General features: G+C 53.5%; 3 protein-coding genes across 3 annotated transcripts; 2 read left to right on the forward strand and 1 right to left on the reverse strand.

The window, feature by feature from the left end:
- Positions 1–4,092: 4,092 nt before the first annotated feature.
- GPR3 (G protein-coupled receptor 3) lies at positions 4,093–6,000 on the reverse strand. Its single transcript, XM_010947990.3, has one exon. The coding sequence runs from the start codon at positions 5,883–5,885 to the stop codon at positions 4,893–4,895; it is 993 nt and encodes a 330-aa protein (XP_010946292.1). The 5' UTR covers positions 5,886–6,000; the 3' UTR covers positions 4,093–4,892.
- A 6,872-nt stretch (positions 6,001–12,872) lies between these two features.
- CD164L2 (CD164 molecule like 2) lies at positions 12,873–16,808 on the forward strand. Its single transcript, XM_074377817.1, has 5 exons — positions 12,873–12,960; positions 13,443–13,610; positions 13,711–13,782; positions 14,299–14,347; positions 15,905–16,808. Exons 1-5 carry the CDS (start codon positions 12,873–12,875, stop codon positions 16,047–16,049), a joined length of 522 nt encoding a protein of 173 aa, XP_074233918.1. The 3' UTR covers positions 16,050–16,808.
- Positions 16,809–20,597: 3,789 nt separating this feature from the next.
- On the forward strand, positions 20,598–23,934 carry FCN3 (ficolin 3). The gene is given in 6 exon segments (XM_010948077.2): positions 20,598–20,619; positions 21,116–21,234; positions 22,447–22,580; positions 22,670–22,803; positions 23,629–23,755; positions 23,757–23,934. Coding segments are annotated over 6 exon segments (714 nt in total).
- The last annotated feature ends 237 nt before the right edge of the window (positions 23,935–24,171 follow it).

The following is a 24,171-nucleotide window of genomic DNA, read 5'->3' on the forward strand; positions in this document are numbered from 1 at the left end:
GGAAGGCTTCAAGTGACTGGGTACACACGAATCCTAGGAGTGCCCTCCCCCAGCCCTGGAATAGGGGTGCCCTTCCTGACTCCAGTCAGGCACAGGGCTCGCAGCACCCCCACCCCACCTTGCACTCTATTCCCCAGACCCATCCTGCTTGGCCAATTTGCAGCCTCTCACTCCCAGCTCCCGAGAAGGCCTGCAGAAGGCCTGCAGCAAAGTCAAGGGGCTGGTGGCCAATTAGCGAGGGGTTAATCAGGGATCTGGGGACCCCCGGGGGGTGGGAAGCCAAGGCAGGCATTGGGGTTGGCAGGAGCATGAGCTGCCTGTCATGAGGCTGGGGGAGGGGAGCCTGAGCCCACTGGATGGTGCTGGAAACCAAGGGTCTGTCTATGAATTCATGATTGCTGAGCACTGACAGTGAGGAGCCTGTGTGACTGTGTACACTGCGCAGAAGGACATTCAAGTCCTTGACTGTGGTTCTGTATGCAGATGTGTGTACATGATTATGGATACCATGTGTATGCACATGTGCCGTTTTGTGTCTGTAGATACATGGTGTGCAGTGGTGTACAGATGGGTCTGGGTATGCAAGCATGTCTGGAACTGTGTGCACACATGTATATACAGGGTAAGTTTGTATACATATGTGTGTGCAAGGGCATGTGCATACATTTAAGCATGTGCTTCTGTGTGCAAACATGTGCACATTAAGTTGACATAGCCTGTGCACATGTGTGCTATGATTTATCTGTGCGGCCAGTTGTGTGTACCAGTGTGCAGACACATCTGGGTATATGTGCGTGTCTGGATGTGTGTGCATGTGTGTATGTTCTCTGAACATCCAGTGACATATGTGCCCCTGTGTACATGCCCTTGTTCGCGTAGCTGTGTGCGCACAGGTCTCAGCATGTAGGGATCTGGGGGATGTGGGGCTGGCGGGCTCTAGGCTCTAGGCTCCAGGAGAGAATCTGACAGACGAGACTTGCCGCAGCCCCCAGCCCCGGGAGCCTGTTTTCCAGCCTGCAGAAGCTGTGAGCCCGTGAACTCATCTTATATTAATAGCTGCTGTCTCCTCACTTATTGCAGGGAGAGCTGGTCATGGCCCTGGCGGGGGCTGCCCCCTCCCCGACACAGGACCTGGGAAGAAGGGGAGGAGAGGTGGGACACACCCCCACCCCCACCCCAAGGCCTACCCCAGCAGGAAGGCAGGGCTCTGGGCCCCAGCCCTTGCCTCCCTCAAGCCAGGGAGCCCCCACTGCCCAGTTCACCCTCCCCAGCCTCTGTAACTGGGTGGGATCAGGCATGGAGTTGGACAACAGGCAAAGGCAGAGAGGCTGGAAGGCTTGGCTACCCTACTCCCAAAACACATACAGACACACACACATGCATGCACACACACAGGTGTGTAGTGCTGAGCAGCCCCAGGCTGAGTGCCAGATGAGTCTGAGTCTGAAAGAGACATAGAAGGCTTTAGTTTGAGGGGGTAGACATGCCCCTTCTCTCAGGGACTCTCATTTTGAAGGGGGACATAGCCTTAATGGGCCCCCATTCTGACAAGGAAGGTAAGACTTCTTTATAAATATTTACTAAGGAGAATTGTAGCAAGGTGTGTTGTACAAACCACATCTTCACAGCCACAGGAGGGCTTAGCCAAGGAGGCTTCCTGGAGGAGGCTTGAAGTGGGGGTATACAGAGGACCTCAGGTGTACCTGCAGAATCCCGGGAGGAGGGAGAGGCCAGCTAGCCCCACCACACACACGGGCTCCAACCCAGGGGCAGATTCAGACACTCTTCGGGTAGGCCCAGGACCCAAGGCAGGGACTATAGATGCAGGCTCCCAGAAATGCCTCAGATCCACCACACAACCAAACCCAGACAGAGAAGGACTCACAGCATGACGGTCCCCCATAGGCCCTCACAGACACGAAGCTGGCAAGCAGTAGGCTCTGCTGGGCCCTAGAGCCACAAGCCAGGATGGGGAAGCAAAGGGCTAAGTCCACCCAGGGTAGGATAGGCACCTGGTCCCATCTCCTTCTGGACCTTGGTGGGGGCTCCTTGGGAGTGTGGCGGAGGCAGCAAGGAGGCCCTTTCGTACACTGGCCCTCTCAAAGGTCTGGGGGTAGCCTGGAGACCCTCAACTTTTCCCCTCCCTGCCCTGGTTTCCTTGCTTGCTGTTTCTGAGCTGCTTCTGAAACCTATTCCCTCACCTAGGAGAGAAACAGATTTAGAGAAAAATGGACCTGGGTTCAAATCTCAGCTCAACTCCTACTGTGTGACTTTAGGCAAATCAAAAGCCATCTTCAGTAAGATCTTTTTTGGGACACCCTCCTTAAAGATTACATGCATTTCCTGTGCCCCTTCTCTTTTTCTCTGAACACTTATCACTCTCTGACATTACCATATTTTAACTTGTCTCTTAATTACTGCCTCCCCTGGCTAGAATTTATGCTGCCCACAAGGACAAGCATTGAATGAATGAAAGCCCATTACTCTCAAAGCCTCAACTTTCTCTTCTGTAAAATGGGGAGAGTAATAGTACCATCCAGTGGGCCACGGTGATGTTGTGTGAAATGTTTAGTGTGGCCGGGTTGAGGGGGCGCTTGTTGAGAGGGGATCTTTTCCCAGGGACCTTCCAGGAAGGTGGGGAGAGAAGATAAAACTTGACCTGACCAGGTGGAGCTTCCCCACTTTGTGCCTAGACTGGAGCTCAGCCCAGACCCATCCTCCACCGGCTCTGACCCAGCCCCTGCTGGCATGTTTACTCCCCTTAGACTCCCATGGCTACTATTGGGGAGGAGTCTTGAACACCAAAAAGATCTCTGGCCAGGGAAATGGGGAGAGACCTGGGTCTTAGACTGGCACAGCTATCTGAGTTTGAGCAAGTGGCTGTTCCTCGTCAGGCCTCAGTCTCCCCATCTGTACAATGGAGATGCTCTGAGGGCCTCGCCTCCAGGCTTTGCACATCTGGGAGGCTGAGGGGGTTTAGCTAGTCAGAGCTTCCTCTTCAGCCACACCCCAAACGTGTTCCTGCCCTTGCCTGGTGAACACGTTCTGGTTCCAAAACACCCAAATTCAGGGTCCTGCACACTTAGGTCTTCAAATGCACACAAGGGCACATGCACACACTTACCATCATTCACCTTTGCGTAGAAAAATCTCTTCCAGCTCCTGAATATACAGACCCCATCAACCACCTCCCAAAATGTGGCCACTGGCTCTGAGATTGAACCCCAACACAAATCTGGGTCCAGAATTTCCTAAGCCCTAGGCTTGGGAAGGGACCATTGGCCAGTACAGTGCACAGGTTCCTGGTTTGAATCCTGGCTCTACCATTTCCTAGCTGTATGAGCCAGTCACCTGAGCTAGTCACTGAACCTCCTTCGGCCTGGTTCCTTATCTGTAAAATGGAGAAGATATTACCTGTGACATGGGATGCTTGTTAGGCATAAATTAGGTAATGTACATAGTACACTTAGCACAGTACCTAGCATACAGTAAAGACTCATGATTAGAAGGGGTTGTCTGGAACATCTACATGCTTTGAGTATATACTTCATGCCAAAGCCCCAAACTACAGTTAATGTAGGCAGGATGTGGGCATCCTCAACCCAAGAAGGGTCCAGTACCAGGGGTTCCTGTCCCCAGGAGGAGATGGGTTCTTGCCTGGAGGTGCCTAGGTCTGAGCAGAGGGACACATCTGGTTGGCACCCTGGGGTGGGAGGTGTCATACTCCTGCCAGCCATACTCCATCTGGTTCTCCAGCTCCCCAGATACCCCAGAGGCCCCCAGACCTGGCCTAATCCTCCCATTCAAGGCTATCCTCCATCAGGCCCCACTCCACACCCTCCACACACACAAACAAAAGTATTTATCACAAAATCATTTTTTATTGAGGATTGGGTCAGGGACAGAAATAGGGAGTGCACTGGGGGCCATACCCCAGTTGGCAGAGGAGTCAGGTGTTGGCTTGCACCCTGCCTCCTCTAGGGCACCGCAGGGTGGGGCCTGGCCCCCAAGCTCTGGCTGTGGCGCTGGATGCCAGGCTGGAGTGGAGCTGGGGTTGCTTGGCCTGGTCCCGGCTGCCTGGCCGGGCTGCAGTTTCCCCAAAACGGCCACCAGAGGGCAGCCGGCTCCCAGCGCAGAGGAATTCTCGGTTTCTCAGGTGATGGCTTCTTAAAAAAATAAAAAACCAGAGGCTGGTGTGTTCCCCCTGCAAACCCGAGGGGGGCGGGTCTGGGAAGAAGGCTCTGGTTTCTATGATCTCTTTGATTAAAAAATAAGCAAAAATAATAACAAAATACGTGGTTTCTCTCTCTCCCTTCCCCCCCTCTAGGAACTGAGGTCAGAAATGGGGGTGTTGGGGACTAGGAGTACCCTGGTATGGCCTGGATTTCAAGGGGTGGGTCTCTTTTCTCCCCTTAACACCCATAAATAAATTCATAAATAAATAAATAGTAAATAGATATTCTTCTTTGTATGTGCTCATATATACAGGTAAATCTTTCTTTCTCTTATCTAGGCTACTGAGTAACTAACCTCTCTGACTCTTTAGCTCAGAAACTCAAAGGTAAAGTGACATGATCAAGGTCAAGGGAGGAGGAAGATCAGGGACTTGGAATGGCACTGTAGAACACCCAGCAGCATGCTGGAACTCCAAGCTAGCTTGGCTGTGGGACATTTCTGAGTGGAACCCTGACCACCTGAACATTCTGGAACCATGGAGCCAGCTGGGCCCTGTATGGATCTGAACAGAATCCTGTGAAACACCCAATGTCCTAGAACTCCAGAACCAGCTGGATCTTGGGGGTGTGGAGCTGGGAGGGTTGGGACAAAGCCCTGGAGGACCTAACATTCTGGAATTCTGTAGTGATCAGGGCTGAAGGGTCAACAGGATGAGACTAGACATCACTAGGGGAACGGGATCGGAATGAGATCTTGGAAGAAGAACAGCAGCAGCAGACAGCCCACAGCACCTTCTGCACATCCTGGTTGCGGAAGGCGTAGATGATGGGGTTGATCATGGAGTTGTAGGTGGCAGGGAGCAGGGTGACATAGGTGTAGAGGAGCGGGGAGTGGGCATCGCCCAACAGGCAGTAGACAGTGAAGGGCAGCCAGCAGGCGGCAAAGGCCCCAAGCACCACGGCCAGGGTGGCGATGCCCTTTCGGGTGGCCACGTAGTGGGAAGCAGGCAGCAGGTGCCGCTGGAGGGCAATTTGCTGGGCGTGGCGGCAGACGATGCGACAGATCTGGGCATAGAGCTGCAGCATGATGCCAAACACCATGAAGAAGGCAACGGCCAGGACCACCAGATGGTTCTTGGAGAGTGGATATACAATGCCACACGTGGTCTGGGCATCCAGGCAGTTCCAGGCCAGCGCAGGCAGCAGCCCCAGGCCCAGCGCGCCCCCCCACACCAGGGCCAGCATCACATAGGTCCGCATCACTGTTGTCTCTGAGTAGTAGGTGAGGGCATTGTACAGAGAAAGATAGCGATCGACAGTGATGGCCAGTAGGCTGCCTACGCTGGCAGTAAAGGCCATCGCCAGCACGCCAACCAGCACCAGCTTCATCTCCACTGAGCCAATGCAGAAGACAGCAGCAAAGTGCATGACCAGGCCCAATCCTGCCAGCAGGTCTGCCACGGCCAGGCTGCCGACTAGTAGGAACATGGGGGCACGGAAGGCAGGAGTGCCCACAATGATGGCCACCACCAGTGCGTTCTCACAGGACACAAGGGTACCCGAGATGCACAGCACTACATCCCAGGCGCTAGGTGAGGGCAGTGGTGCATCTGGGTCTGTGGGCCTCTCTGTTGAGCCCACGCTGCTCATGTTCATGTTGCCTGGGCCAGCAGAGAGCCAGGCCAGGGGGCTGCCTGCACCCCGCATCATGGTACCTGCAGGAGAAAGGCCCTATGAGAAGCTGGCAGGCCTGGGTGCTGGGTGAAGGGGTCTGCTGACAGGATATTTGGCTGGGTCCCAATGCCTTGTTCCCTGACTCGTGCCCTGGACCTCCTTCCAGGATACGTTTACTCTCCCTTTCTCATGCCCCCAGGCCAACAGGGGTCTCTTTTCCTGGGGATCACTGTCCTGGTCGTCTTCATCCTCCCTTCCAACTCCCTGAGTCCTACAGGCCTCTTTCTCCCACATGTGTGACCAGAGGAGAACAAGATGAAGGACTACCATAAGTGGATGGAGGCCCATAGGATCCAGGAGACGCCTGGAAAGGCCAAGGACTTGGGGAGGGAAACATCTTAAGACTGAGGGCAGCTCTGCTCCCTCCCCACCAGGGAGGATGATGCTCAGTTTCTGAGGCTCACCAGACCCCTCACGATTCTCAGTGCTGCCATCCCCAGACTCCACCCCAAGAGAATGCTCATGAAGCTACCGCCAGCCCCCGCATTGCCCTCCTAGGGTAGCAACACTTTGGAACTCAGCCCCCCTAACACACACCCGCCTAGACTTCTGTCCCTAGCCAGACCACTCTTTCTGCCTGAACCTCTGGGTCTTTGGAACATACACCCCCTGCTGGAAGCCTGGATCCCTGAGTCAGACCTCTTCTCGGACACCTGGATCTTGGGCCTGACTCCGCCTCCTGCTCGGATGTCTGGATCCCTAGGTCAGACACTCTTCCTGCTCGGACGCCTGGGTTCTTTCCCAGACGCCTCCTGCCGGCCCAACCTCAGATGACCGTTGGTTCCTACAGGGCCTCAAGTCCCTGCAGGAGTGCTCACCCCCGAGCCAGGTCACCCAACTGAGGGCTCTCAGCACGCAGACACTGAGTCCCCTCTTGCTAGCCCAGAATCTGGCTTCCAGGTCTCGACCTCCGACCCCAGCCACCCACTGGGAGCCTTACCGCTGGCCCAGCGCCCCAGCATCCTACGTGCTCTCCCGGACGCCAGGTGCCCTCTGCGGGGCCCGCTACTCACCTCTCGGGACCGGGCGCGGCAGGGCCAGGGGAGGCTCCGCTTGGGTTCGGGCTGCACAGGGTATGTGGGGACCCCGAGAAGCCCCCGCGGCCGCGGGAGAAGCGGCGTGAGTCACCCCGCCCCGCCCCGCCCCCGGCCACCGGTTCAGTGACGTCAGCGGCCCGGCTGGCCAATGGGCGCGTCGCGCTGGGGCGCAGCGCGCTCCTCTCGGCATAGTAATGAGGCCTCGTGCCGCCCGCTCCCCCATTCATAAAAAGCAACCGTGGCTGCGGCCCCGCCCCCTCCTGAGTCGGTACTCGCTGTCCTTGACGCGGCGCCCTCTACCGGCCAGGGGTTTCGGGGGCTCTGGTGCGAGAGGCTTGGAGAAGTCCTAGGGAGGCTGAAGGGGATGTATGTGGGGAGCAGAAAGGGGACCTGAATAGGCTGTGGGGTGCTGGGACCCTTGGGTGGCAGACACAAGCTGACGGAATTCAAGTGACGGAGACAAAGTGATGGGGCTGAATGAGCGCCCCCGGTGAAGATGACGGGGGTTGCTAAGATAATGGGGCCCTGAGGTGACGGTGACAGGAGCACGAAGGAGCAGGGAGGTGGGTGGCCGTGACAGTATGAGCATGATGACAGGATCTTGGGGGATGGTGGCTGTGGGACGCGGAGGTAGAGAGGGAAGCAGCGTCAGGGTGACTGTGTGGCATGATGGGATTCAGGGGTCCCAGGATGGCAGAGACAGTGGCAAGGGAAAGGGAAGACTGTGTGTCCAGGTGATAGGACTTCAGGTCACCGTGACCCTGTCACAAGTGCTGACGTACTGAAGTGACAAGGCTGTGATAAGGGTTGCAGGGTCCTTGAATGAAGATATAAAGCGACTGTGGAGAGTGGGCCCCAGGGTGATTGGGACAGGGGAGAGGGTCTGGACTGACAGTGACCAGGCAGGTAAGTTGCTGCCAGGGCAGGTCCTCGTGATGCTGGGGCTGGCATAAGGAGCTGAGTGACGTCAATCATGTCAGCCCAATAGCGCCCTCACAGCACGGGAGGTGGGGTGGGCCTGGCAAGATTTCAAAACCTGAATTATTTATTCAAGGATCTGGAAAGCCAGCAGGGTGGTGGTGGTGGTGGGGGGGGCACTTCCCCGAAGCAGCAGGAGTCGGGAGCCGGGAAAAACTCGGAAGCAGAAAACCTGGCAGCTCAGTCCCTAGGGCAGGCATCTCTCAACCACCCGTCTTAGGCACCCTGGCAGGATAGGGCACGGAGAAGGAGCTCCCCCTTCCCCAACCCTGCCTGTTCCCAGGGAACCTCTCTCAGCTGACTTCTCCAGACATGACAGATTTGGCTGGTCCTGGGGGAAGAGAACTGGCTGCTCTTCCTCCATCTCTAGCTTTCATACTCACTGGAATCAACCAGACCTGTTGTGGGATGGGGGTGGGGGGCAGGGATCAGGTTAGGGCTTGAGGAAACCAGAGGGGCCCAGATTCCGGGCCCCACCAACTTCTCTTCCCAAAACAGAATCACTACAGCTCCCACAGTCGGTGCAGGGCAGGGGAAGGAGGTGGAAGGGTACATGGGAAAAGGAGAGGGTCAGGGCTGGTGAAGATAATGCACTTCAGATTGGATATGGTGAGTTTGGGGTGTTTAGCAGGTAGATGTGGTTAGGAGTATAGACTGGGGTTCAAATCCCAATTCCTCCATTTCCTAGCTGTGTGACTTTGGGTGAATATCTTAGGCTCTTTGTGCCTGTTTTCTCATCTATCAGATGGAAAGAATGTTAGTATCTACTTTGTCAGGAGGAGCCTGGCACATTATCAGCAGTGGCTGTGTTGACTATCGGTATATCTGACAGGAGGAGGAGACCTGGGAGGCACAGGTGTGCAGATTAGTGACTGAGGTTCTAGGGGTAGAGGACATCACCAGGGGAGGGAGCAGAGAGTGAGGAGGAGCCTCAGGGAACCTCACCATTGAGAGCACAGACTGTGGATGGGTGTGTTCCTGCCCCTGGGCCTTTGCACTGGCTAATCCCTCTGCCTGAAACTCCTTCACTTCACTCAGGTTTCTGCACCTAAGTCACTTCTTCCAGAGCAAGCTTTCCTGACATTTACTCTAGATTACTACTCCCCTTCCCATCACTCTCTCCTCCCTTTCCTTGATTTTTTTTCAAGGAGATAAACCAATTTCACTATCCATCATTATGTTATACAAAAGTCTAGAAACAGGATTGTAGAGCAAATAAATGAGAGGTAAATAAGAGGCAGCAGACATAAGTTAAAATTGAATTATTTTTCCAAGCTATTGGTATGAAATTGATTTATTATTTTTCAGAGCACTTAGTGCTCCTGAAATTATAAATTTATTCATGTGTGTGTGTTTAAATATGTGTCAGCCCCATCAGAATATAAGCTCCAGGAGGGTACAGATTTTGTTCTGTCCTATCCTGGAGAACAGCGCCTGGCGTATAGTGAGTATCCAATAAATACTTGTTGAGTGGATGATTAAACTAAACATAGCATCTAGAAAAAGAGAAGGAAAACTCAGAAAAAGTAGTAATTTGCATGTGTCAAGGTGTCAAGAAATTTGGGGGCATTAGAATACAAGGCCATCAGTGCCCCAGGACCCAGGTATCCACTTTCTCCCCCATCAGAGCTGGGTACCAATAACTATCCAGCTGGTCGCAGAGAAGCATGAAGTTTGCTGGGAAGCTGGCATGAAACAGTGTATGAGAGACTATCTTCTGCTATTCTGAGTGGTAGTGATCCTTTTAATTTTTCATAGTTTGTTAATCCTCTCATGAAAAATCTGCACAATCATCACAGATAAAGTCACTACTGAATCTCCACTCCTTTCTTTTTTTCCCCCACCTTCCTTTTGCCAGCACCAACATTGGCCTTTGTGGTCCCCCGGACCTCCTTCATTCTGTTCTCGTGTTCCGTATGTTGTTTCCTTGAGTTCTTTTTCTTCTCAGGCAGGCCATGTCTTGCAAGGCTGTGCTGATTTATTTTCCTTGCAAAATCCAAGGAATCACAAATCATGCCTAAGCCAGTTGTCTTGTTGCCACCAAAATGGGTTGTGACTCCAAATATAAAGATGACGTCTGGTGTGGTCTTGTAACTTTTGGCTAGTTTTCCCCAAATTTCTGTCTTGGGTACTGAGTTGCCCTTCCAGGGTAAACAACATTGATGATCATGTTTCCACTGAAGTAGCTGGTTGGCCAGAATTCCCTGACCCAGATAGTTACAGGGTCATTTGTGATGGAGGTGATCCTCAGGCATCCAGGGAGAAGACTGCAGTGATATTTCTAACCATAAGAAACCCCAGAAACTCAAAGAGACTCAAGTGAGGCTACAGATTTTCACATGAACACTCTTATGCTCCAAAACTGCCCCATGTCTACAGGACCATTGAAGCCATCACTGCCAACCAGGTCTCTCTTTCCCAAAGATCAGTTGCCTAGGGGAAGGGGAAGCCCATCCTCCTCTCTCCTCCTCATGCCCTCTGCCCTGCCTCCTTGATTCATTCCCATCACTGACACCCCCCTCCAGTCCTTCTTACCCACCAGGTGCCAGACGAGAGCCCAATGCTTATAATAATCCTGCATCCTCATTTCATAGATGAAGCCCAGAGAAGCCAAAGGACTTCCCCAAATCACACAGTAAATGGCAGAGCTAGGATCAGAAGTCAGTCTCTCTATAACCAAATCCAGTGTGCCTTTCATTCTAGCTTAGCTATCACCATCTCCCCAGAAAGGACTGAAAGTGAAGTTTGACTAGGGCTGACAATGCTTGCAGTTCCCCAGGTGACCACGAGATGGCTGGGAGCTCTCACTTCCAGGTAAGACTTTACCTCTTTTCTCTTCAACCTGGAGAATCCTGTCCATTTAGGCTCTGAAGAGAGGTGTGTGTGCAAGAGACACAGGTAATATCCACACAAACTCCTTGTCCAAGCCCCCAAATCTGGGCATCATCAATGCATACATTCTTAGCACAGACCCATTCATTCGTTCAGCCAATATTCACTGACAGTTCCTCTGGGCTTGAGTTTGAGTGGGTGCTACAGACAGAGAGATGATCTGGCCATATCCCTGCATTTTCAACATTCAGTAAATATTTATTGAGCATATACTGTTTCCCAGGTACAGTTCTAGCACAGAGGATACAGCAATGAACAAAAATCACTTCCTTCCTCATGGAGCTTCCATCCCAGTGGGGAGAGATGGACAATATACAAGTAAGTAATGTGATATTAAGTAGGGAGACTTTGAGGATCTCACAGACCAGCAGAACAGACAAACATGTACATGGCCACAACATGGTAATTGTGGTTATTTAATAAGCACCTACTTAACTTTTATGTGTGCAGGTGAAGGTAAACATGGTTCCTGCCTTCATGGAACTTATAGCCTAGGAAACAAATGAGTAATTAATTATACAGTTGATACATGTTCTGAAGGGAATAGGAAGTGTCATGATGTAGAATAACAAACCAGGAGACCTCTTTTAAGTAGGGAGGTGATGGAGCAAGTCAGTTGATGAGAGGATAGAGTTTCAAGGAGAGGACACAGCAGGTGCAAAGTGTGAGGAGGAAAAGAGTTGACGTGTTTGAGGAATAGAGAGGAGGCTAGTGTGTCTGAAGCCAAATGAGGCAAGAGGAGAGGTAGGAGTTGAGCTCAGAGAGGTGGGCAGGGGGAAGATCATGTAAGTCTTGGAAAGCAGTGAGATGAGAGCCATTGGTGGGCTTAAACATGGGGAAATGATGTGATTTGACTTACATTTTCAAAGGATCACTCTGGCTACTGAGTGGAGAACAGACTGGAAGTGGGGAGCAGAAGCAGAAGCCCTACCAGGAAGCCACTGCAGTCACCCAGGCAAGAGATGGTGAGAGGATGAGGGCTTGGGTGCAGCTGGGACAAGTGCTGCAGCAGCTCAGCCTGGCTCTGGGACAGTTATAGAGGGCTTCCTGCAGGAGGTGGCCTCTTAGTGGTGTCATGAAGGATTATTTTGCCAGACATACGGAGTCAGGAGAGGAGAAGGAACCTCCAGGAGAGAGAATAGCTATAGGATAAAGGCAAGGAGGTACAAAAGAGGGTGTGTGTTGAGAAGGGGCTATTCTATTTTCTCAGAGAGTAAAAAGGTGTTTGGGTGAGCACAAGACATGCTGTAGAGACTTCTAGAACCAGGAATCAAAGGGTCGTGGAGACCAAGCTGAGCTGAAAAGTTGTTTCATGGTTGAATCCATATTTTCAGGAGAGCTCTGCACTGTGAAGGCTGACTTGGGGAGGGGCCTGGAGGCTGAGAGGCAGTGAAGCCAGCAAAGGGAAGGTGAGGGAACAGGAGCCAGGGGATACGCAGAGGCAGAATCTGCAGGACTTCAGCCTGGGGCCTGAGACAGAGGGAGGGGGTGAAGATGTGACCATGGTTTGCAGTCGGGTGCCAGACAGACACGGAGCGTTGAGGGGAAGAAGAGAGGAGGGTGCAAGGGATGAAACGAGGTGGGGCTGCGAGAGCCTAGCGGCCGGTCCTAGCTGTCGTAGAGCTCGGTTGGAGGACGCCCTCGATAAGGCCCCGCCTGCACGGAACCTGGAAGTCAGGAACGTGACCTCACTTAAAATCCAGTTTTTGCCACTAACTCTGTGACCGACTAGTCACTCATTTTGTGAGCCTCGGTTTCCTCATCTGTGAAGTAAGGGTAATAACTCAAGAGTTTTCGCGAATTTGCTGGTGGAGGTATCCAGGGACCAGGCCGGCAACTAGTCCTGGACCCCGCCCCCTTTAGTCTGAGCCGGGACCCAGACCATCAAACCTGGCCCGCCCGCACACGTCACTAGCCCCGCCCAGAGTGACCCCGCCCACCTGGCCTTGCCCCGGGTTGCCTGGGTCTCGCTTCCCACACCCCGGCGGAGCTGAGTCCAGAAGGGACACGCCACACTAGCTGTCCGCCGACCCCCCCGGGCCCCGCCCCCGCGCCCATGGCCGCACCGGGACCCCGCGCCTTACGGGCTGCGCTCTGTGGCGGCTGCTGCTGCCTCCTCCTGTGTGCCCAGCTCGCTGTAGCTGGTAATGCGAGCCAGGGTCTGGTTAGGGGACCGGGCAGCGGCAGGTGGAGCGTGCCCTAAACCAACTGCCTTCCAGGAGCAGTCTGGGTTTGAGGGACGGGGAGGGGGGTACTTTCCAGATGTGCATAGGGCTCCAGGGGTGGGTAGAAGGGGAATCCGGCTGTGTGTGGAACCCTGTGTGTATATATGGGCTCCAGGTGTGAGGAAGCTTCAGGTGTATGAGAGTGAAGCAGCCCCAGGTGTGTCTGGGGGCTGTTCCAAATATATCTGTGAACCTCGGGAGTATGCAAAGGGAGAGGCCTCTGGGTGAATGTCAGGGAGGTTCTACATGTGTGTAACCATGTGTTTTTGGAAACTCCAGGTGTGTCGTGGGGCTTAGGGGATCCAGGTGACTGTATGTGTGCAGAGGGGTGAGACTCACAGTAGTGGGGAGGAAGGCAGATGTAGCTTGGGTTCAAAGTGTTGCTCCCACCTCACTCCCAGGTAAAGGAGCTCGAGGTTTTGGAAGGGGAGCCCTGCTCCGAATGAACATCTGGCCAGCTGTCCGAGGGGCCTGCAAACAGCTGAAACTCTGTGAGCGTTGTGTAGAGGGGGACAGAGCACACAACGTCTCTGGCTGCATGTGGGAGCAGTGTCGGCTGGAGGAGCCAGGTATGGAGTTAGACCTTCCCCAAGTTGAGTGCCTCCAGTTCTGAACACCAAGTCCTTGGCCCCTCTCCCTAAACCTCTTCCCTGCACCTTCTCCCACCAGGACACTGTGTGGCCCAAGATGAGGTAGTCAAGGAAGGTTGTTCTGTCTTCAACCACTCAGAGTCATGTTCAGGTAAGGGGGCTCCTGCTGGCCTAAGCTAAGTTGGAGGGAGGAGAGTGAGATGTCCCCAGCTAGAGCCAGCCCTGCAATAAGGAATCAGCCTCTCCTAGGGAGTGGACTATGCCCACGAACACCTGGGTCCAATTTCAGTTCTGCTTTTGGCTCAGAGAGAAGTTCCTTCCCCTCTCTGGCTCTGTTTTCCAGAGGACCCAGGATAAGTGTATGGAAGGGATGAAGGAGTTAACTCTTCTATTTTAAACCATAGTGACAACTTTGGAAGTTCATAAAGGAATAGGAGGAGGGCTTCCTGGAGGAGGTGGCATCAGAGATGACAAAGATAGAGAGAGGGCATAGCTAGTGGAAGGAATTGTGTGAACTAAGGCTTGAAAATTATGTTGGGTGGACTTCGACCTGGACAGAGAACCTGGTCTGAGTAAAAAGTCCAGCTGTTGGCCTGGGTTGGGGTCTTGATGGGAGTTGGGGATGAAGAGGGGAGCCTGGTTTATTACGGATTCCCTGTCTCTTCAGCTGTGCACTACCACCCAACTTATGAACCAAAGACAATCACAACAGGTAGGTACATCCTGGGGAAATGGGAGGTGCAGGGAAAGCCAGAAATGGGCTCAGGCACTAACATGCTCTTTGACCTAAGCCCTGTGGCTTCTCCCTCTGATCCTGTTTTCCACATTTGTAAAATGTGTTGGATAAAACCTCACAAAGTTGCTATGAGGATTTTATGAGAGGGTATATAGCATCTAGTTCAATTTCTGATGCATGGGAGGTGATCAAGAAATGATGGTTCCCAACCCTTCTCCCCAATACCAGTTCTGAGAACTCAGGATGACCCCCGCAGGACCTGAGGGTGCTGAGGGTGTATGGCTCAGGTTGCCAAGGAGATGTCCTCAGTGCCTACCTACTGCAACCTCCCGGCTCAGAGAGGGTCATAAAGCAGTTTCCCAGCAGAACAGAAGCAAAAACCCCACCCCTTGGTTCCCACTGCCCCTCAGGACCCAGAGGTCAGCAGCCTTGGCAGGGACAGCTGAAGAGGCTCTTGGTTAATTAAAGCCAGAAACGTGATCTCAAGGGCTGAATTATTGATGGCTCAGCTCCCTCCAGCTCGAGCTTCAGATTGGCCTTATGCAGCTCATTTCTTCCCTCTTCTGCTCCTCTTTCCTCAGTGCCCTTGTCTGGGGTTCACTGAGCTGCAGCTGGGACCACCCTTTGCCTTTCATATTCTCAGATCCCTTTCCACAAGCTACACCCTCTGAGAGGCCGACCCAGCTCCCAGCTGGGCCTCTTTCACGGCCCCAGAATGATCTTCCACCACCAGCCCTGCCCTACCCTGGGCACCTGGCCCAGGGCCTGAAATCGAATCCCTGGTGGGAGCTGATGGCCAACATGGCACAGCTGGGAGCCACCCAGACGTCCTGGCAACCATGGGCCCTGAGGCAGGGCAGGGGAAAGGGTCAGGGGATTCTGTGTGAGTCTGGCTCTGCCCTAACTATGAGGCGACTTTGGACAGTCCTGGAGCTCAGAGCCCAGCTTCTCCCTCTGACCTACACCACCTAGACTTCATTTATCCTCTTAGTAGGGTTGGGCCTCCACTTCTTCCTCTGCTCCTTCCCCCTTTAAAGTAAGGGCTCTGGCATTGGGTGACTCCAGAGTCTCAGGACTTAGGAGTCATGAAAGGAGATTGCAGCATCTGTATCTGGATTTCAAACCCCAAGACCCAAGGCTGAAAGGGACTCTGAGCTAAAGGGAGGTGAATGCCCAAGTTCTGGGTCCATCCTCACCCTGTTGGGCCAGTAAGTGAGTGGGAGGCTGGCAGGGAGCTCAGTCACCATCTGGTCCCTGCAATCAGGAGGCCCAGAGAGGGTGTGAGAGGCATCAAGCCACAGGGCAACTTAGGAGCAGAGCCAGGACTGGAGCCAAGGCCCCTCCGTCCCCAGCCAGGCATTGTCCTTCCCACCAGGAACTTCCCAACTGCCCGTAGGATATGGGTTGAACTTCTGAGCCTGCCGCTCAAGGCTCCCATGGTGAGGACTGGGGCCTCCTGGTGACCTGTGCCAGGTGTTGGGGTGAGGCTAAGATCTTGGTCCACAGTGGCCTGCTGTGACCTCCACCCTGCAGAGAGCCCCCAGGTCCCCAAGGCCCTCAGCCCTGGCTTTGATGGGGCCAGCTTCATTGGGGGCGTCGTGCTGATGCTGAGCCTGCAGGCGGTGGCCTTCTTCGTCTTGCGCTTCCTCAAGGCCAAGGACAGCACCTACCAGACCCTGTGAGTACCTCTTCAGCCAGCCGAGGGCTGGCTCACTGCCCTTGCCCACCTCTGGCCCCTCAGGTCGCCGTTAGTGGCAGTTCACTGTCTTCTCAATGGGGCAGCCTTAAGGGCAATGACTCCCAACCTCCCCCATGTGAGCAGAACCCCTTCTCCCTCCTCCAGTTGTGAAGTTCTCTCTGCTGGGTGTTGGCTGGGGCAGGACTCAGCCTGGGCCCGGCTGTCACAGCCCAACGAAGCCTACCTGTCTTTGTCCCCTCATGCTGCCAGCAGGGAGGAGAACCAGTAGGTGACAGCCCAGGCAGCCTTCCACCTGCAGCTCTGTGGCTACGGGCAGGAGCCTGGGCCATGTGTGTGGTTTGGTTTTCCTCTGCAAAGGGGAGCTGCTCTGAGGCCCCGTGTGCTGTGGCCCCTGTGTGCTGTGGGGTGGATGGCTGCAGCCTCCATTAAAGTGCTTGCTCTCTCGGCCGCTGCCTGCTCTCTGGGGATGGGAGTCCTTGGCCCAGCTGAGATGGGGCCACCTCCCTGAGGGCCCTCTCTGTCTGGCCTCTGTAGAATTTGATCCCCTTCAGGCCTTGATTCCACACTCAGGGGGAAGAGGATGAAGAGGCTGCCCTCTTGGCCCCCTTGTGGACACTGGGGGTGGGAAAAACTTTGACCACCAAATTCTGGCCCCTGTGGGCATTGAGCAGGCTCAGTGCCCAATACCTGCATCCCCTCCTGTCCTGGGCCTGGAACCTGCAGCTGAGAGCATCCTTCAACCACCTCCAGTCTCATCCATCATCCCTGCAGGCCCCTTGCCTGGTATTAGGTCTGGGCCTGCCTCTTCCCATCAACCTGGCCTGGACACTGCCCTCAAATAAAGGAGCTCTTTCCAGCACTGTGCTTTATGTCCCATGTCTTGAGCCATGTGTGGATTGGACGGGGTTAGGGCACAGCCACTGTCCTCTCCTTAATGGAAATTCAGCCTCAGGCTGTTGTTGTCATCTTTTAATATATTGTCCTTTGTTATATGTGTTTAATTCCCTCCCTCCACTGCTTTATAGATGGGGGTACAGAGACTCAGATGGGTGAGCACTCCTGCTCAAGATCGCACCGAGTGGGATGGGGCAGGGCTGGGATTGAAATGCAGGTTTTTCTGACTCCAGAATGACAGAGCTTCAGAACTCATCTGCAGAGGCACCCCTCTTTTGGTGCTCTTTTGGCTTTTAAAGTTAGGTTTCTGCCCCAGGGCCAAGATGGAGATGCCCTTGGGACCCTCTACAGCCATTTTTGTGCTTCTGGCTTTCCTCATGCAGGCCTTCCTGGAAATCCCCACCTCCCCCAAAGCCCCCTCACCCATGCCCACCTCCCCCTCTTTACCCCGCCATCCCTGGGCCCAGAAGTCTTCCTGGACAAATAACATCTCCCACCGATGGGGTACTTGCTGGAAACCAGGCATGTGGCTAGGAATCTGACATCAGTCTCTGATTTAGTCCCAGGATTGTCCCAGGAAGCTGTAAAGGCAACAGAAGGGAATAGGCAAGTGTTCAGCCTGTGGAACCCCAGTGCTCTAAGTGAACTGGAGCAAGTTATTTAACAGCTCTGGGCCTCTGCTTCATGTGTAAAGTCAGGTAACAGCAGTATCCATCTCAGTGAGATGTGGGAAAGGTTCAGAGCAGGCGCATGTGCTCCGTCTGCTTCATTGCAGGGCACCCATCCACCCTTCCAGCTGCGCGGTGTGCGGGTCAGCCACCTGCCCCTCTTCCTCCGCAGGGCCTAGCCTTGCTGCAGGGTCTCTGGCTGCAACTAGAAGGGCTTTGAGGGCCCCTGGGGTCCACAGGTAGTTCCAGCTACTCTGGGGCCTCACAGAGGACTCACCTGCTTGCACATTGCACACCACAGACAATACCAAACACAGTCCACCGCCTCATCCCTCCCCCTCAACTCTCACTTCCAGCGAAACCCCCCATAGACTCAGACATCAGTCCCCCTCCAGCCATCCGGATCTACTGCTTGTTACCCGGCCTGCCTTGCTCTCTCTCTTCTCCAAGCCTCTGCACCCACAGTTTCTCCTGCCAGGTTCACCCTCCCCTGGCTTCTCCATGCAACACTTAATCCTGGCAGGGATGATGCCCGTTTTCTCCGGGGCTGAGGGAGGAAATGCCCGCACCTCCTTCTGCCTTCCGCCTAGTTAAGGAAATTTCTTGATTGGATGTTTTCTTTTTCAAAAGTAGTAAATGCCTGTAAGGAACCAAAGGACTATATAGAAGTTTATATAAAGAAAGAGAATCACTCTCCCCCGGTCCCACTCCCCAGAAATAACTATGCTTAACAGGATGCGTCAGACCTTTTTCTATGAATTCACCTACAACATACACACCTACACACATTTAGCTTTTTTAAAATACAAAGTGAGAACATGCCTTACATATTGTTCTGCAACTTCGCCCGTTTTGTTATAGATCAGATTTGCCCTATGACTTGTCCCGATGGTGATAATTTATTTGCCTGCATCCTATCCATGTCCAAGTGGGTTATTTCCACTTTGGTTATTATAAACAGCATCATGATAAAAGAGCTTGTCCACAGATCCTTAAACACCTGTGAGAAAGTGTGGGGAGGAGAGATTCCTAGAGCTGGAATTGCAGTCTCAGTGTCCATCTCATGGACCCATCCTGCCTGGCAAACTCAGCCTCCATTTTCCCCAACACCCCCTCGACCTCAGCCTTCCCCACCCCCACAAGCACTGGACTTGGCACAAAGGAAGCCCTCAGGGAGGGCTTGATGAATGAATAAATGAGTGAATGAATGAATGAGACTTTCCTCCCTTTCCCTATTATTAGAGGCTCCTCTCCAGCTCAGACCTCACCCCTCACATCTGGACCAAGGCTACTACCTCCTCACTGGCCTCCCAGCCTCCACACCTGCCCTGCATGTTCTGCCCATGGCCCATGTTAGCAGATGTTTTCTAGGCACTCCTAGTGGCTCCTCAACAGACCTGAGGGTAGGCATGAAGTCACCTTGCAAGGGGTGCTTCTCCTTGGTGAGGGGAATGGATTGGGGCAAAATCTCTGTGGTTCTGGGCATGTAAGTGCCAGAGAGAACACAAGTCATATCCTGTCTCCGGGCTTCAGTTTCTCCTTGTTCATTTGTTCATTTAACTAACATTTATTGAGCATCTGCTTTGTACCTGCCTCTAATCTGGGGCCAATAATAACAACCGTGAGCGGGGCTGTGTAAGGATGGGAGGTGATATTCAAACCGCACCCAGCAGGAGCCGTGTGGTGCAGTAGGTGCCCAACAGATGGTAGCGGTGGTCATCCCTGCTGCAGGTGACAAGGATTAAGGAACGATTCCTAGTGGAAATGGCATTAGCATTGGACCTTCACGGACAGGCGGAGCTTCGTAGGGAGAGGAGGAGGATTACAGGTGGAAGTTACTGAATAAGCTAAGGTTCAAAGGTGGAAAAATTCATGTGAATCCAGAGGTCTTGAGAGATAGCTGTGGAGCCCTGGTGGCCAGGATCAGAAGTTGGACTCCACTGTGGTTAGACCAGGCAGGGATATGTCCGTTCTCTCCAGGGCTGAGGGAGAAAATGCCCCCATCTCCTGCTGGTTCTAGCCTGCATGGGGTGTCCCTGGGGAGGCAAATTGGGAGGAAGTATTGCTTCATGGCCCCCCACCAGCCTGACCCCCATATAAACTGGCACCCTCCCTAAGGGGCCCCAGCAAGATGGGACCAGTGTGACCCTCACTCTCCCTTTTGTTCCTCTTGTTGGAGACCCTGCCTGTCTGAGGACCCAGGACCACTCCAGCTGCCCAGGAAGGGGCCTAGGATGCCCTCCCCACTAACCCACCCTCATTCCCTCCCTGGGTATCCTTCTCTCACCCAGGCTCACTAGCTTCAAGGAGCGGGGTGGGGTTTGATAATCTGAGTTCTGCACAAAAATGTATGCAAATAGATGCAAATGGTGAAAACCCTTGTCAGCTCTGGAGGCAAGTGTCCTGCCAGCTAGGATCTGGGAGAGGGAATGAGAAATGCAGCGGGGTCTGTGGGAGACATGCGTACTCCCCCCATGCCCACCCAGCCCATGTCTCCCTGCAGAACCCAGGGAACTGGAAGGCAGCCAGGTTGTCTTCCTGCTAAGTTACCTGGTGCCCTAGGAAGTTCTGGGGAATAGAGAGCTCCAGGTCCTCAAGGTGAGAAAAGCCAGCGGGTGGGGCAGGAACTTGGGGTAAACTGGGGAGGGTGGGGATGCAGCAATCACAGTCTGTGCTGAGAGGCCATGACGAAGGGGCAAGGAACCTACTGTGTGTCAGGCTCCAGGCTGGACACTCAGCATCCTAGGATTGACCCTGTGAGGTAAGTGGTACCATCCCCATTTTGCTGAGAGAGAAACTGAAGCTCAGAGAGGAGTCATTTGCCCTTATTCACAGAGCCAGTAAAGGGTGCAGCTGAGATTTGACTTCTGGCTCCAAATCCCTCATTGTTTTTTTGGCTCCAGACATGGGATGGGACTTAAGGCATCTCTGCCTCTGGGATTTCGGGGCAATCAGGACCACTGGGCAAGATGGGCCCCAAGGGTGAGCCTGGTGACTGTGTGGGACTGGAGTCTCCTCTCCTTTCTTTGCTCGGTCCCTGAACTAGAGAGAGGGATGTCTCTGCTTGGCTGCTGCTCAGGAGTTGGCTATGATTGCAGCGGGGGATGGAAGGCTGGGAGCAGTGGGGAGAATTAGAAGAAGGGCCAGCCGCTCTCCCCTCTGGTGGGTCATGGGTATTCCCTTGGGGGTACTCAGACCTCAGAGCCAGCATTCATCTTTGCCTGGGGCAGGAGACCCAGGGAAACTGCTCCAGCGCCACGAGGGTGAGGCTGCCTTTGGAGGAGCCAGGCACTTGGAATCAGATGGTGCTGGGGTGTTGGTGGACCACCAGGCGTGGCCCAGCCTGCCCCAAAACCCATCCTAAGGGGTCCAGAGGAGTCAAGAGGACTCCTGGGTTCCCACACTTGGCCTACTCCATTACCTGGGGTTTGTGTTGGGGAGTAACTGTAAATTGAGGGCCCCCCTGAGTCCCTCTCTCCTTCCCCAGGCCCCAGGAGCTGCCAGGATTGAGCAGCTGGTACCATCTACCTACCTACCATGTGCCTACCCAAGGATGGGACCATCCCTGTCTTTTGTCACATGGACAGCACAGAGGACGGCTGGCTGGTGAGTGCCAGAGAGAAGGGACTTGCAGGTCAGGCCCAGTGGGCATGCCTTCCCCTTGGCCCCTAGGGGGAGCCAGAGCCTACTGGAGCCAAGGCATTCTTTAACACAATTCACTAACAAATGATTACTGAGCTCCCAGAGGACCTGAAGAAGTTTGGGAAAGCTTCATAGAAGAGATGCCATTTGAAAGGGCTTTGAAGACTATGTAGAAGTTCTCAAGACATATGAGGTGCAGAAGGGCATTCAGGCAGAGGGAAAGACAAATGCAGGGAGGCCGGAGAGTACAAGAAGGCGTGGGGAGACAGTGTGAATGAGCTGAGAGCAGGTGTGAGTGGTGGGCTGAGGTCTATCGGTGTGGGCCAAGCACTGAATGGCTGACTGAGGAGCATGGAGGGCAATAGGGAGCCATGGGAGAGTTTTGAGCAAGGGAGGGACCAGGTCAGACTTATGTTTTAGAAAGAAGACTCAGGCTGCACCAAGGGAGATGTATTGCAGTGGGGACCAGAATGGAGTTAGGGACACAAGTTAAGAAGGCTGTAGGGATCCGACCAGAACAAGCAGGTGGGCAGTGGCAGCAATGGAAGTAGAGGCTCTTAGACTGAAAGATATTTAGGAAAGAAACTCTACAGGGCCTGGGGACTGCTTGGCCTGAAGAGGAAAGTGGGGTTCAGAGGGAGCATCAGGGTAAGGCCTCTGGAGGTGACCTCTCTGCTCTAATATCTTGGTTTTATCATAAAAAATTAAAGCATGTTATTTTGAATGTGACCCCCCCCCAAAAAAAAAAACTGACCATCTCCTAAGGGCAGGGATAATATTTCTACCATTTCAGTCCTCCCAGGGCTTTCGAGGCTGCGGCGTGAAGTTGAATGTCAGTAAGAGTTAATAAGGACATGCAGAGTTCATCAGTATAGTCACAGGCAAGGCTCACCTGGACACACACTTTATCAACAAGCTCTCAATCCAAAGAGGGTGCACATGGTGGGTGGATATAGCTCAGTGGTACAGTGCATGCTTAGCATGGACCAGGTCCTAAGTTCAATCCCGAGTACCTTCATTAAAAATTTTTTTTAATTTAAAAAAAAGAGAGAGGGGCACATGTCCACCCACCCCTCACAGCACACCCACTTCTCAGCTGCCACTGCCCCTGCTTCTCCTCATCCCATGCTCAGCCTAGAGAAATGGCTGCTATGCTAGCCTTCTCTGCCTCCCTAGGTGTTCCAGAGGTGACAGGATGGTTCCATGGATTTCTTCCACTCTTTGTCCTCCTACAAATCAGGTTTTGGGAGCCAGTATTCTGATTTCTGGCTGGGGAATGAGAGGTTGCACCAGCTTACTCTCCAGAGTAGGTTCTCGATGTCCAGGGAGCCTGATGGGCATCCCTCTGGCATTCTGACTCCCCACCCAGGACCTGAGGATTCTTCCCTGTCTGCCCAAGTACCTGGGAGCTGTGGGTGGAGCTGGAGGACTTTAAAGGCAACTGCACTTTTGCTCACTGTGGGGCCTTCCGTCTCCTCAGGGAGGCAGATCACTACCAGCTGGTTCTGGGCAAGTTCTCAGAGGGCACTGCAGGTGAGTGAGCTAAAGGTGTGGCCCTGAAGTAGAAAAAGAAGGTGAGGGAGGCTGGATCCTTTCCCATTGCTGCCACGGCCTCCAGGAATGACTCAGGGCACTTCCTTCCCCTCTGTGGGCCTCAGTTTCCTCATCTGCAAAACAGCAATCATCAGACAGGGATGTGAAGGAGTGAAGGAGTGAAGAAGCTGGGCTCTGGAGGCCAACAATCCTGAGTTTAAATCCAGCTCTGTCATTTACTAACTCTGTGACTTTGGGCAAGTCCCTCCAGGGTCAAAGCCTCAGTTTCCTCCCCTATAAAACCTGTAAGGAGGCAGGGAGGGAGGTTGTGGGAGCCGTTTGAGATTCTGGTGAGTGTTAACGCTATCTGCTTTGGAAGAGGAACCAGGAAAGACTTTTTTCAGAGAAACACCAACTGTTGAGAGACCTGAAAGAGGGAAGTGGTTATGAGGAGGTGCCCCAGGGGAGCCCCCTTTCCTGCCTAGCCATCTGAGAAGTCCTTCCCAGCTCTTCCTGGCAGCGTTGATCCAACTGCTGATGAGGGAAGAGACAGAGGAGCAAGAGGGAAGCTGGGGATTCTGGGAAGGGACGAGGCAGGGGAAAGAGCCAGTGGTTTTGGAGCCACAGTCCTGAGCCAAAGTCCCAGTACCCCTGTGACTAGTGAGTGAGCTTGAGCAAACATCCTTGCTCCTTGGCTCTGCTGTTTTCTCATGGGGCCTGAAAATATCCACCTCACAGCTTCTCTGAGGCTCCTGTGAAATCATCTCTTCAAGGGTGCCAGGCATGGTGCTGGCACCTTGGTGCCTCTCATCCCCTTCCTGCCAGGGGACTCCCTGAGCTTCCATGGTGGGAGGCCCTTTACCACCTATGATGCCAGCCAGGATACAAGTAGGAGCAACCGCGAGGTGACTATCCATGGTGCCTGGTGGTGCGGATCCTGCTATCAGTTCAATCTACTGGATGTCCAAAGCCACCGCCCACAACTATGGTATCAACTGGGCCTCAGGCCAAGGAATAGGCCACCCTTACTGCAGGGTTCACATGATGCCTCCCCTAGGGCACCCGGGTAGCCAGCATCCTTATCTCTCCTCTACAGCTTCCGTACCCTTGGCTACCCCTCCCCATTGCTAACCACTGTTAGTCTCCTGTCCACATGTTAAAAATAAAATCATTTTAACCCTTTCCTAGCTTTCAAGCCTCTTTCAGTTACTGGGAGAAACTCAAGAGTGCAGAGCAGGGATACGGGTTTCAGCTTCTTTCAAGGAAGACCTTCCTTCTAGTCAGGAAGATGGGAGAGTCAGCCTCAAATGGTAGTGAGGCTCTAATTACCTCCCCTCACCCACCAAAATAAAATAAATAATACAGTAA

This window comes from Camelus bactrianus, chromosome 13 (genome assembly GCF_048773025.1).
Source record: "Camelus bactrianus isolate YW-2024 breed Bactrian camel chromosome 13, ASM4877302v1, whole genome shotgun sequence".
NCBI lineage: Eukaryota > Metazoa > Chordata > Mammalia > Artiodactyla > Camelidae > Camelus > Camelus bactrianus.

What these genes read in the sequence shown, in the direction of transcription:
- CD164L2 (XM_074377817.1), top strand. Translation starts at nt 12,873, where the DNA reads ATGGCCGCACCGGGACCCCGCGCCTTACGGGCTGCGCTCTGTGGCGGC. An exon ending in TGCCCAGCTCGCTGTAGCTG is followed by an intron (nt 12,961 to 13,442) that starts GTAATGCGAGCC and finishes CCTCACTCCCAG; the next exon opens with GTAAAGGAGCTCGAGGTTTT. An exon ending in CCACTCAGAGTCATGTTCAG is followed by an intron (nt 13,783 to 14,298) that starts GTAAGGGGGCTC and finishes CTGTCTCTTCAG; the next exon opens with CTGTGCACTACCACCCAACT.
- GPR3 (XM_010947990.3), bottom strand. Translation starts at nt 5,885, where the DNA reads ATGATGCGGGGTGCAGGCAGCCCCCTGGCCTGGCTCTCTGCTGGCCCA.